The 13607-nt window shown below is 51.8% G+C and overlaps 1 protein-coding gene across 1 annotated transcript in view; it reads left to right on the plus strand.

Moving 5' to 3' along the window:
* MYBPC2 (myosin binding protein C, fast type) overlaps positions 1 to 13607 on the plus strand; it is a 35194-nt gene that overhangs the window by 4645 nt on the left and 16942 nt on the right. Inside the window, exons 6-15 of the mRNA XM_025367580.1 lie at positions 566 to 614; positions 752 to 811; positions 3610 to 3806; positions 4865 to 4997; positions 7154 to 7278; positions 7370 to 7475; positions 9418 to 9590; positions 10741 to 10906; positions 12910 to 13016; positions 13361 to 13390. Of these exons, the coding sequence (XP_025223365.1) occupies positions 566 to 614; positions 752 to 811; positions 3610 to 3806; positions 4865 to 4997; positions 7154 to 7278; positions 7370 to 7475; positions 9418 to 9590; positions 10741 to 10906; positions 12910 to 13016; positions 13361 to 13390 (1146 nt within the window). The remainder of the gene's footprint in view (positions 1 to 565; positions 615 to 751; positions 812 to 3609; positions 3807 to 4864; positions 4998 to 7153; positions 7279 to 7369; positions 7476 to 9417; positions 9591 to 10740; positions 10907 to 12909; positions 13017 to 13360; positions 13391 to 13607) is intronic.

A 13607-nucleotide genomic window follows, 5' to 3' on the forward strand; every position in this document is an offset into this window, starting at 1 on the left:
TTGGGGGTTGAAAGTGTTCAGGGTCTTGGGATGCACATGCAAAGGCTTAGGAGGTGAGTTACACACATTCCACGTTCAAGAAAGTAGGCATCAAGCCTTGGGAAGTGAGGAGGGTGTCCAGGTTTAGAGGTGTCCAGATTTAGAGAATAAGGGCATATAGGTTTAGGGTGAGGGTGTACAGGATTAACAGGAAATTACACGGATTTGAGGGCACATATATGGACCCCTGAGGGTATACGGGCTCTGGGGGTCTGCAGCCCAGAATGTGTGAGGGCTTAAATGTGGGGTGCACAGGAAATGAGATTGTCCAGGCCTAGGGAGAAAGACAAGCTGGCCCAGGTGCGGGAGTATAGGCTGCTGAGAGAGGGTGGAGCTGGGCAGTGGGAAAATGAGTATGAGCTGGTCTAGAACTAGAGGATGCCCAGGCCTCAGTGAGAGTGTGCTGGTCCAAGAGATGGAGAAAAGGGGGCCTGGAAGAGGTTGTGCTGGCCTGGAGAGGGGCTCTCAGTCTTAGATCAAGCCTGGCCTCCAACTCACCTTCCCTTCTCTCATCACCTCTCCCCAGCACCCCGTCAGGATGCCTCTGGGCAGAGTCTAGAGAGCTTCAAGCGTATGTAAGTGACCCCAGGCCCTTACCAGGGTCCCAAGGACTGTGGGAAGCTCTCCCTTGGGAGGGGAAAAAGGGAGGACTGGGGAAGGCAAGGGGTGAATCTGAAGGGTCAATGCTCACACCCCCTCTCAATGGCCACAGGGGTGAAGGGAAGTCGGATACTGCAGGTGAGCTGGATTTCAGCAGCCTGTTGAAGAAGAGGTGAGCCCCGCACCTGGCACAGAGAGGGGAGATGGGGCTCAAGGGGAGGAGGTGGTGGGTGAAGCTCCATGGCCCGTTGCTTCCTCCTGGACCCACTTCTTACCCCTCTACCACCTCCATCTGTTCACTCCCTGCTCACCCACTATGTAACACACCAACCCATCAGGCTGCCTGTTCATTCACCCATCTACCCATTCACCCAGACCCCTACCCACACCCCCACCCAGCCAACCATCTGCCACGAATTCACCCACCTCCCCACCCTTTAATCCACCATTCTCACACCCACGCTCCTGTTCACTCAGGCTCTAGTTCACCTACTCCTCCACCTACTCACCCTCCCATCCATCCATCCTTCCATCCATCCACTTTCCACCCACCAATCCATCCACTCACCCACCCATCCAACCAGTTGCCTATTTATCCATCTACTAATGCATCTATCCACCTACCTGCCCAGTTGCCAATCCATCTGCCCACATATCCTTCCATTAACCACCATCTTCCCACCTGTTTACCTGCCCATCTGCCATTACAGTCAGCCAGGCTACATGGGTAGGTGGATGAGTAACGGGTGCATGGGATGTTGGATTTGGTTGGGAGATGCAGGTGAAGATAGACAGGTGGGAAGGTGGGTGGATGGTACGGATGAATGGGTGGTGGAGAGGTGGGAGGATGGGTGCCTCAGTAGGTGGGGAAGTGGATGGATGGATGGGGTGGGTGGAGGATGAATGGATGGGGTCATGAATAGGTGTCTGAGTTCACCAATGAAGAGGTGGGCAGTTGACACACCCATCCGCACAGATAGCCTTCTGTTAGATTGAACTATGTGAAATTGATGTTCTGTAGGTAAAAATGATTGAAAGTCTGGGCGCAGTGGCTCACGCCTATAATCCCAGCACTTTGGAAAACCAGTGTGGGAAGATTACTTGAGCCCAGTAGTGTAAGACCAGCCTGGGCCATATAGGGAGACCCTGACTCTACAAAAAAAAAAAAAGAAAAAGAAAACTTAGCAGGGCATGGTGGCATGTGCTTGTGGTTCTAACTACTTAGGAGGCTGGGGTAGGAGGATAGTTTGAGCCCAGGAGATCAAGGCTGCAGTGAGCCATGATGGCACCACTACACTCCAGTCTAGGCAACAGAGTGAGACCGTTTCAAAAACAAAACAAAAAAAAATTAAATATTGGCAATCTTATACTCATTATCTGCTGGCCCACTTATCCATCTTCACTTGCCCGTCAATCCCCATAACCAAATCCCTGACAATTCCATTTGCTGATCAATTCTATCTCCAGCCAGCCAGCCGCTTCGTTGGCCACTTCCCATCAACACATTCACCCAACTGTGCAGTCAGTTCTCATCAACCCATCAGTCCATCCACTCACCCACCTGTCTTCCCCCAACCCATCTGCCTGTCTTCCCACCCACCCTTCCATTGACCCACCCACCTACTTATCAGCCTACTTACTCACCATTCTCTACATCAATTCAAATATTCATGTCCCCACATTCACCTCCACATCTATCCTCTCTTTGTTCCTTTCCCTTCCTTCCTTCCCTCCCAGGCTCCATCCATGCATTCACTCACTCTCTCACCCATCATCCATCTTCCGAGGCCTCCCGTCTACTAGGTCCTGGGCTGAGATCCAGGGAGAGAGAACAGTTTGACCGGGTCCCTGATGTGAGATCACTCATTGCCTTGGGAAATGGGTCTGGTCTAACAGACATGGACACAGACTGAGACTATGTGGTGTGATTTTAGAGAGGGTCCCACCGGGGCCTGTGAGAGCCCAGAGCACGAGCAACTCACTGCCTTGGAGGACAGGGAATGCCTCAGGGAGAAGGGAACTTTGGTGCTAGGTCTTGTAGGATGAAGAGGAGTCCAGGAGGAAGAGAAGATGGGGAGACGTCATGAAGGTAGGGAAACACTTTGTGCAAAGGCTGGGAGGCAGGAGAGAGGCTGAAGTGTTCAGCAAGAGACAAGCAGCTTGGTTCAGGTGGCTTTGTGAGTGGTGATGGAAGTAGCTGGGGCGTGACTGCCAGGCGCAGGGCTGGGGCTTCCTCCTGAGGACAGTGGGGAGCCACGGGAGAGTTCCGAACATGAAAGGGAGAGCCACGGAAATACCCCACAGGATAAAAGAGGGCAAATAGGGTACAATGTGTACTGCTTGGGTGATATGCGCACCGAAATCTCACAAATCACTACTAAACAGCTTACTCATGTAACCAAACACCACCTGTTTCCCAATAACCTATGGAAATAAAATAAATACATACATAAATGTAAAGAAATACCCCGCGGGCCAGGCACGGCGGCTCACACCTGTAACCCCAGCACTTTGGGAGGCCGAGGCGGGTGGATCACTTAAGGTTAGGAGTTCGAGACCAGCCTGTTCAACATGGCGAAACCCCGTCTCTACTAAAAACACACAAATTAGCCGGAAGTGGTGGCGTGAGCCTGTAATCCCAGCTACTCAGGAGGCTGAGGCAGGAGAATCGCTTGAACTTGCAGTGAGCCGAGATCACACCACTGCACTCCAGCCTGGGCGACAGAGTGAGAATCTGTCTCAAAACAAAACAAAACAAAACAAAACAAAACAAAAACCCAGTGGGGACCGTGCCGGGAAGAGGCCAGGAGACCCCAGGAAGAGGCTGGGGCAATGGACCAGTTGGGAAACAATAAGGCCCCTAAAGGGAAGGTGGCTTGGGTGAGTCACAGAGCCAATAAGTGAAGAAGGCAGAAGGACATCCTCCCCTCCTCACTCCCTGATGGCCCCTGTCCATTCCCCCAACCCCAGGGAGGTGGTGGAGGAAGAGAAGAAGAAGAAAAAGAAAGATGACGATGACCTAGGCATCCCCCCGGAGATCTGGGAGCTCCTGAAAGGGGCAAAGAAGAGCGAGTACGAGAAAATCGCCTTCCAGTATGGCATCACCGACCTCCGGGGCATGCTGAAGCGACTGAAAAAGGCCAAGGTTGAGGTCAAGAAGAGTGCAGGTCAGCCCTGGTCTGGGGGGAGCTGGGCCCTGCACACAGGGACCCCTAGCCTCGTGGGTATCTGATGATTGGACCCTGGACCTATGTTTTCGAGGTCCCAATGAGGTAGGAGGCAAGACCCAACTCTAGTGGTGGGCCTCGGATGCTGGACCAAATTGAGGACTAGCTAAAACAGGGACAGGGTGGAAGCAGCTTTCCATAAGACATGCCCACCAGTGTGCCATGTTGGTTTACCGTGGCCATGGTAACGGCCAGGAGTTACTGCTCCTTTCCTTGGTAACGACCAGACCACCCAAAGGTTACCATCCTTTTCCTAGCAATTTCCATATAACCCGCTCCTGAATCTATAAGTAATTAAAAGTGGGTATCAATCTGACTGCAGGTCTGCCCTGAGCCGTTGCTCTCTGTCTCTGGGGTAGCCCTGTTCCCGCAGGAGCAGTCAGGGGGCTGTAACACTGCCACTTCAATAAAACTGTTTTCAGGCCGGGCACGGTGGCTCACGCCTGTAATCCCAGCACTTTGGGAGGCCGAGGAGGGCAGATCACCTGAGGTCCGGAGTTCGAGACCAGCCTGGCCAACATGGTGAAACCCTGTCTCTACTAAAAATACAAAAATCAGCCGGGCATGGTGGCGCATGCCTGTAATCCCAGCAACTTGGGAGGCGGAGGCAGGAGAATCGCTTAAACCAGGGAGGCAGAGGTTGCAGTGAGCTGAGATTACACCGTGGCACTCCAGTCTGGGGAACAGAGTGAGACTCTGTCTAAATAAATAAATAAATAAATAATCTGTTTTCTTCTACCTACCACTGGCTTGCCCTTGACTTCTTTCCTGGGTGAAGCCAAGAACCCTTGCAGGCTAAGCCCCAGTTTGGGGTCCCCTGCCCTGCATCACTACCAGAGGAGTTCTCAAGGATCTCTAAGTTCATAGGAGGCCTCCTGACTTCCTCACTTTGACTTTGGAGAGCCCGTGGCCTGGGGAGGGAGATGTGGAGCCTCAGGGGATGACCAGGGGAGTGAGGACCACGTGCCTCCATCCCCTCTGTATGCCTCAATCTCCAGCATTCACAAAGAAGCTGGATCCAGCCTACCAAGTGGACAGAGGCAACAAGATCAAGTTGATAGTAGAGATCAGCGACCCAGACCTGCCCCTCAAGTGGTTCAAGAACGGCCAGGAGATCAAACCAAGCAGCAAGTATGTGCGCGGGGGGCGGTCCCTGTACCGGGGAGATCCCAGTCCAGAGAGAATGCCCAGAGACAAGGCCCATCACTCTTAACTAGAAAGGGCACACTCACCTCTATATGAAAAGTACAGGCCAGGCGCAGTGGCTCATGCCTGTAATCCCAGCACTTTGGGAGGCTGAGGTGGGCAGATCACCTGAGGTCAGGAGTTCGAGATCAGCCTGGCTAACATGGTGAAACCCCGTTTCTACTAAAAATACAAAAAATTAGCCGGGTGTGGTGGCACATGTCTGTAGCGCCTGTAATCCCAGCTACTTGGGAGGCTGAGTCAGGAAAATTGCTTGAACCCGGGAGGCGGAGGTTGCAGTGAGCTGAGATCATGCCATTGCACTCCAGCTTGGGCAATAAGAACGAAACTCTGTCTCAAAAAAAAAAAAGAAAAAAGAAAAAGTATACATAGATGAGGCCAGGTGTGGTGGCTCACACCTGTAATCCCAGCACTTTGGGAAGCCGAGGTGGGAGGACTGCTTGAGTCCAGGAGTGGAGTTCAAGACCAGCCTGGCCAACATAACGAAACCACATATCTACAAAAAATATACAAAATTAGCCAGGCACAGTGACACACGTCTGTAGTCCAGGCTGCTCGAGGGGCTAAGGCAGGAGAACTGCCCAAGCTTGGGAGGCTGAGGCTGCAGTGAGCTATGATGGCACCACTGCACTGTACTCCAGCCTGGGCAACAAAGTGAGACCCTGTCAAAAAAAAAAAAAAAGAAAAGAAAAGAAAAAGAAAATTTAACAACAGTGTTTCTGCTCTCCAAATGGGCAAAACCTTGCGAAATTCTAAAACCCAGTGCTGGAGAAGAATAGCACAAATGTTGCTAGTGGGAATGTAATTTGGCGAGTCTCCCTAAGGGTAATGTATTAAAAAGTCTTCAGGTTGTGCAATCCTAGGTAGGTATTGTGAGGAGTTATCATGACTGTGCATATTTAGCCACAAGGATGTTTGCTGAGGCATTTGCTATCATAGCAAAGAATGGAAAACAACCGAAATGTAGTTTCATACTAAGACACTCTGCAGTCACTCAAACAAATATTTATAATAGCTGAATGCAGTGATTCACATGTATAATTCCAGCAATTTGGGAGGCTGAGGCGGGCGGATGGCTTGAGCCCAGGAGTTCGAGATCAGGCTGGGCAACATGGTGAAACTCCGTCTCTACTAAAAATACAAAAATTAGCCGGGCATGGTGGCGGGCACCTGTGGTCCCAGCTACTTGGAAGGCTGAGGCAGGAGGATCGCTTGAACCCAGGAGGCAGAGGTTGCAGTGAGCTGAGATCTCTCCACTGCACTCCAGCCTGGGTGACAGAGTGAGACCCTGTTTCAACAACAACAACAACAACAACAAAAAACACGTCACAAGACAACCTTTTTAAAATTAATTAATTAATTAATTTTGTTGCGAGACGGAGTTTCGCTCTTGTTGCCCAGGCTGGAGTGTAATGGCATGATCTCAGTTCACTGCAACCTTTGCCTCCCGGGTTCAAGAGATTCTCCTGCCTCAGCCTCCCAAGTAGCTTGGGATGACAGGAGTGCCCCAACACATCTGACTGATTTTTTTGGGTGTATTTTTGGTAGAGATGAGGTTTTACCATGTTGCCCAGGCTGGTCTTGAACTCTTCAAGCAATCTGCCCACTTCAGACTCTGAAAAATGTTAGGATTACAGGTGTGAGCCACCACGACCGGTCCCGCCATGGTTATTCAAATAATAGGAATTGCTATCCTGGACAACATAGCGAGATACCATCTCTACAAAAAAATTAAAAAATTAGAAGATACCAAGAAAAGAGAAAAAAAAATTTGCTGGGTATGGTGGTGTGTACCTGTGATCCCAGGTACTCAGGGACTGAGGTGGGAGGATCGCTCGGACCCAGGAAGTCTAGGTTGCAGTGAGCTCTGATCGCACCACTGCACTCTAGCCTGGGTGACAGAGTGAGACCCTGTCTCAAAAATAAATACAAATAAATGAATAATTGAAACTGGGCTCTCAATCCCTTTCCACACAATTTGGCTCTAAGAGAGAGAGACTTGCCTTGAGAACAGGTGAGCAGAGTTACCAGGGCTAGGTGGATGCTACATGCCCTGGTTTGAGGTGAGACTTTTGCATCAGGTACGTGTTTGAGAACGTTGGTAAGAAGCGAATCCTCACCATCAACAAGTGCACGTTGGCGGATGACGCTGCCTATGAAGTAGCTGTGAAGGATGAGAAGTGTTTCACTGAGCTCTTCGTCAAAGGTGAGGCTGGATTCAGGCCTGAGCCTGGAGAGGGACTGGAACTCTGGAGGGGGTCCTGAAATGACTGACCTCCTGTCCTCCTGCCCCACAGAACCTCCAGTCCTGATTGTCACACCTCTCGAGGACCAGCAGGTGTTTGTGGGTGACCGGGTGGAAATGGCAGTGGAGGTGTCAGAAGAGGGTGCCCAGGTGATGTGGTAAGTGACCCTTGATCCTTGATCTCCATACAGGTGCACATAGCTTCTTTGCCTGTGCCCTGATCTTTATGGGACCTCTTGCGACTTCTCTTGGAGATTTCTGACCTTTACTCAGTAGTCACCCCCAGGAGATCTCAGCTTTTCTCTATAAATCCTTACCTTCACCTAAAATTGTTTCTAGAATTTCTGACCTCTACCCATCCTATCCTCTTCAGCATCCTTTTCCTGATCTCCACTGTTCCATTAAATATTGATTCATCTGACCAATCATCTGTCCCTTGGTCCATCTATCCATGTATCCACTCATCCACCTACTCCATCCATCCATCCATCCATCTGTCCATCCATCCATCCATTTACTTAACCATTCATCCACTCATCCATCCATGCATCCATCCACTCATCCATTCATCCATCCATCTATGCACTTAACCATCCAACCATCTACTTAACCATCCATCCATCCACTTAACCATCCATCCATTCATCCATCCATCCACCCACTTATCCATCCATCCATCCATCCATCTACCCACTTAACCATCCAACCATCTACTTAACCATCCATCCATCCATCCATCTATCCACTTAACCATCCATCCACTCATCCATCCATCCATCCACTCATCTATCCATCCATCCATCTACCCACTTAACCATCCATCCATCCATCCATCCATCCATCCATCCATCCATCCATCCATCCCATTGACCCATTCATCTATCTACTCATTCATATATCCACTCTTCCATTTATGTTGCCATCTAGTCATCCATTGACCTATCAATCCAGAGATCTATCCATCCACTCACTCACTCACTCATCTGCATACTTACCCACCATCTACCCATCCATTCATCCATCTATGTACCTATTCACCAACCCAACCAATATTTATCAGGCACCTGTTGTGTGGTGGTACTCTTCTACATATCAGGTATATAATGGGGAGAAAAAAATGTCAACATGGTACCTCCCTTCACAGCATTTATAATCTGCTAATTTGGTGATAGTAGTGGTGGTGGTGGTGGTGGTGTGTATGTGCGTGTGTGTGCTTAGGAGACAGAGATAGGCATTAGTCAAGTCGTCACATACATACATATAAAAGTTCCATTTGAGACTGGTTTGAAAGGAGCAGTAATGGATTCTGTAACAGCTTCCCAGGAGGAAGGGACTTAGGAGGTCAGGGAAGGCTTCCTGGAGGAGATGACAACTGAGCTGAGATCTGAATGATGCGGAGATATAAGTGAAGAGAGAAGGGGAGAGTGCCCTGGACAGGGAAAACCACTGGCAGAGGCCTCAAAATGTGATGTTTCTCTGAGACCCTAGGACTTCCTCTGTGCTGACCTCTGCCTCTGACATCTTTTTGGGTCCCCTGACTTCCAGCCAATACCTTCCAGGCAATTAACGGTGTGTGGCCTGTAACCTCCTCCTCTCTCTCCACGCTGCCTTTTTTTTTTTTTGTTGAGACAAAGTCTCACTCTGTCACCCAGGCTGGAGTGCAATGGTGTGATCTTGGCTCACTGCAACCTCCACCTCCCGGGTTCAAGCAGTTCTCCTGCCTTAGCCTCCTGAATAGCTGGGATTACAGGCGCCCGCCACTACACCTGCCTAATTTTGTGTGTTTTTTTAATTAGAGATGGGGGTTTCACCATGTTGGCCAGGCTGGTCTCGAACTCCTGACCTCAGGTGATCCACCCACCTCTGCCTCCCAAAGTGCTGGGATTACAGGCATGAGCTACTGTGCCTGGCCCTCTCACTCCCTTTCACCTGACCTGTGACCCTTCCACCACTCAAGATGCCTCTGCCACCCTTTATGTCTCCTCTCTCTGGGGACCTGCCTTCTGACCCCTCTGCGTGGGCCCCCGACTGACTCTCCAAGACCCAGTCCGAGGGCTGTGCTGTCTCCTCACATCCCGCTCCGTGTCTCATTCCACCTAGGATGAAAGATGGTGTGGAACTGACTCGGGAGGATTCCTTAAAGGCCCGGTACCGCTTCAAGAAGGACGGGAAGCGCCACATCCTCATCTACTCAGATGTGACCCAGGAGGACGGGGGTCATTATCAGGTCATGACCAATGGCGGCCAGTGTGAGGCCGAGCTGATTGTGGAAGGTACGGGGCCTCCAGGTGGGGCAGGGGCTGTACTGCGCATGCTTCTCCACACAGCTTGGGGTTGCTCAGGCCCCCAGTCTGGAAGTTGTTCCTGACTCCTCTGTTTCCCACACACCCTGTGTTCAGCCCACCAGGGAGATCTGGTGGCTCCAACTTCAAAGTCAATTTTGAATCCAGCCAAGCTTGGTGGCTCACGCCTGTAATCCCAGGACTTTGGGAGGCCGAGGCGGGTGGGTCACTTGAGCTTAGGAGTTCGAGACCAGCCTGGCCAACGTGGTGAAACTCCACCTCTACTAAAAATACAAAAAAGTTATATTTGTATAATTTATTGAGCGTGGCAGCGTGCACCTGTAGTCCCAGCTACTTGGGAGGCTGAGGCAGGAGAATCGCTTGAACCTAGGAGGCGGAGGTTGCAATGAGCCGAGATTGTGCCACTGCACTCCAGCCTGGGCAACAGAGCAAGACTGTCAAAAAAAAAAGAAAAGAAAAGAAAAGAAAAGAAAAAGCTGGGCGGGGTGGCTCACACCTGTAATCCCAGCATTTTGGGAGACCAAGGCGGGTGGATCACTTGAGGTCGGGAGTTAGAGACCAGCCTGGCCAACGTGGTGAAACCCCACCTCTATTAAAAATACAAAAATTAGCCGGGCGTTGTGGCGTGTGCTTGTAATCCCAGCTACTCAGGAGGCTGAGGCGGGAGTATCACTTGAACCTGGGAGGTGGAGGTTGCAGTGAGCCAAGATCACGCCACTGCACTCCAGCCTGGGTGACAAGAGTGAAACTCCGTCTCAAAAAATATATAAATAAAATAAAATAAATAAAAACCTCAACGTGCTGGGATTACAGGTGTGAACCACTGTGCCTGGCCACCTCAGGGCCTTTCACGCTCCAGTCCCTCTGCCTGGGAGGCTTTTTTTCATCCTCTGGTGCATTCCTCCCTGCCTCCCTCAGGCCTCCTTGCTCCCTCTTCTGTTTCTTTCTCCACCGTCTCCCCCTAGCATGGGAGCTTCCCAAGGCCAGTGGGTTGTTTCTGGGTTGTCCGTGGCTGGTATCCCCAGTGCCTAGACCAGCGCCTGGCACGCAGTGGGTGCTCACAAGTGTCTGTGCACCAACTGGAGTAGTGACAGCTCCCTGTCTTTCTCTCCCTGACCAGAGAAACAGCTGGAGGTCCTGCAGGACATCGCGGACCTGACAGTGAAGGCCGCAGAACAGGCTGTGTTCAAGTGTGAGGTGTCTGATGAGAAAGTGACGGGCAAATGGTATAAGAATGGGATCGAGGTGCGGCCCAGCAAGAGGATCACCATTTCCCATGTGGGCAGGTGAGGTGTGGGCTGCAGGAGTGGCTGGGGGCAGGGTGTGTGTAGCAGTTAGCTTTAGTTGAATAACAAGCTGTCCCCCACTTTTTTTTTAAATTGAGATGGAGTTTCTCTCTTGTTGCCCAGGCTAGAGTGCAATGGCACGATCTCAGCTCACTGCAACCTCTGCCTCCTGGGTTCAAGGGATTCTCCTGCCTCAGCCTCCAAGTAGCTGGGATGCACCACCACACCTGGCTAATTTTTTTGTATTTGGTAGAGACGGGGTTTCACCATGTTAGTCAGGTGGGTCTCGAAGTCCTGACCTCAAGTGATCCACCCACCTCAGCCTCTCAAGGATTACAGGCATGAGTCACCAGGCCTGGACTTTTTCTTTTCTTTTTTCCTTTCTTTTCTTTTTTCTTTTTTTTTTTTTGAGACGGAGTCTTGCACGGCAACCTCCAACTCCAAGGTTCAAGCGATTCTCCTGCTTCAGCCTCCTGACTAGCTGACACTACAGGTGCACACTACCATGCTAATTTTTGCATTTTTAGTCAAGACGGGGTTTTGCCATGTTGGCCAGTCTGGTCTCTAACTCTTGACTTCAGGTGATCCACTCACCTCGGCCTCCCAAAGTGCTGGGATTACAAGTGTGAGCCACCACTCCTGTCCCGTCTCCAAACTTAGAGGTTTAAAAGGATGAGGATTGGGCTCGTTGCAGTGACTCATACCTACAATCTTGGCACTTCGGGAGGCCAAGGCAGGAGGACTTCTTGAGCCCAGGAGTTCGAGACCAGTCTAGGCAACATAGTGAAACCCTCTCTCTAAATAAGTAAATAAATTAGGATTCATTTCATCTTGAGTCTGCAGGTTGGCTGGGGGCTGGCTGATCCAGGATGGCCTCATTCTTACCTCTGTGGTGGCAGGACCTGGGCCCTGCTGACTTTGCGTGGGTGCTGTCAGGACCTCAGCTGGGACAGTTGGGCACCCAGCACGCTGCTCCCTATGGCACCTCCTCCTCCTCCAGTGAGCTCAGCCTAGCACGTTCATGTGGCAGAGGCAGAGGTCCTGAGAGAGCATGGAAGCAAACAAGACCTTTGTGGCCCAGGCTGGAAACTGGTCCAATGCCACTTCCGCCATAGTCTGTTGGGCAAGGAAAGTCCCAGGTCAGCTCTGAGTCAAGGGCTGGGAAGCAGACTCCACCACCTGATGGGGATGCTGCAAGGCCGCATTGCAAGGGCATGGACACGGGCAGAGAAAGGTCTCTGGCCATATCTGCTAACAGTCCACACGGGCGCCAGCTCAGCAAACAAGAAGCTGGAATTCAACAGGTCGCACGTGGACACCTAAGACAAACACCTGGTTACCTGCAGAATGCATGATAATCTCCATGACGCCCAGAGAGCATCGTGCTGTCCAGGGCTTCCTGGCAATAGCTCTTAGTGGGATGTAGGCGTTCCCTGTGTTCTGTGTAGGGAACCATGCTGGCTGGTGGTCTCAATAATGATGATAATGGCCAGGCGCGGTGGCTCACACCTATAATCCTAGTACTTTGGGAGGCCGAGTACTTTGGGAGGCGGATCACTTGAGGTCAGGAGTTTGAGACCAGCCTGGCCAACATGGTGAAATCCCCATCTCTACGAAAAACACAAAAATTAGCTGGGTGTTGTGTTACATGCCCATAGTCCCAGCTACTCGAACTCCTGGGCTCAAGCAATTCTTGATCCTCAGCCTCCCAAAGTGCTGGGATGTGAGCCACTGCACCTTTTTCGATGCTTTACAACAACCTTCATGTAGATTGGTATCGTTACCCCTATTTTATAGATGAAGAAACAGAGGCACAGAGAGGTTAAGTAACTTGCCCAAGGTCACACAGCTACCGATTTGAACATAGGCCACAGCATTCCAAAGCCCTGGATAAGAATGCAGGCATGTGAATTGCACTGAGGGAAGCTGATGAGACGGTGCAGTCCCGTAGTGGTCCCCATTGCAATCTGGCCCGAACCCTACCCTGCTCCCCCACCCCTTAGGTTCCACAAGCTGGTGATCGATGACGTCCGCCCAGAGGATGAGGGAGACTACACGTTCGTGCCTGACGGCTACGCCCTGTCGCTCTCGGCCAAACTCAACTTCCTGGGTGAGGATGCCCCTTCCTCCTTCCCTGGGGGCTGTAGGATCCACCTTCCCAGACCCAGGGCCCGGGATGTCCCCCTCCAGGATTAAGGGTCCCTGAGTGCGAATGAGGACGACAGCAAGCCTCTGTCCCGCTCATGGCTGGAGTCAGAAGATGGAGGGAGAGCACTGAACTCACCGCCGCCTGCCGCCTGGGAGGAGGGGTGGCTCCTGGGCCTGAACCTGTCCCCAGCATCCCAGTTCCCAGGAAGACTGCCAGACCCCATCACCTCTTCCTCTGGGCTGTGAAGGTGGGGTGAGGGGCCTGCTGGATTTAGACCTAACCGTCCACTCTTCTTTGTCTTCCAGAAATCAAGGTGGAGTACGTTCCCAAGCAAGGTGAGCACCACGGGCCGCGCTGGGAGAGGGTCCGAGGGAGGAGGGGCGGGGCTGAGGGAGGAGGGGAATGGCCGAGGGAGGATAGGCGGGGCGAGGGCGGATGGGCGGGGCGCGGGAGGATAGGTGGGGCGAGGAAGGAGGGGCGGGTCTGAGGGGGAGGAGTGGGGCTGAGGGAGGAGGGGCATGGCTGAGGGAGGAGGGGCGGGGGGGGGGGGGG

The sequence above is a fragment of the Theropithecus gelada genome, chromosome 19 (assembly GCF_003255815.1).
Source record: "Theropithecus gelada isolate Dixy chromosome 19, Tgel_1.0, whole genome shotgun sequence".
NCBI lineage: Eukaryota > Metazoa > Chordata > Mammalia > Primates > Cercopithecidae > Theropithecus > Theropithecus gelada.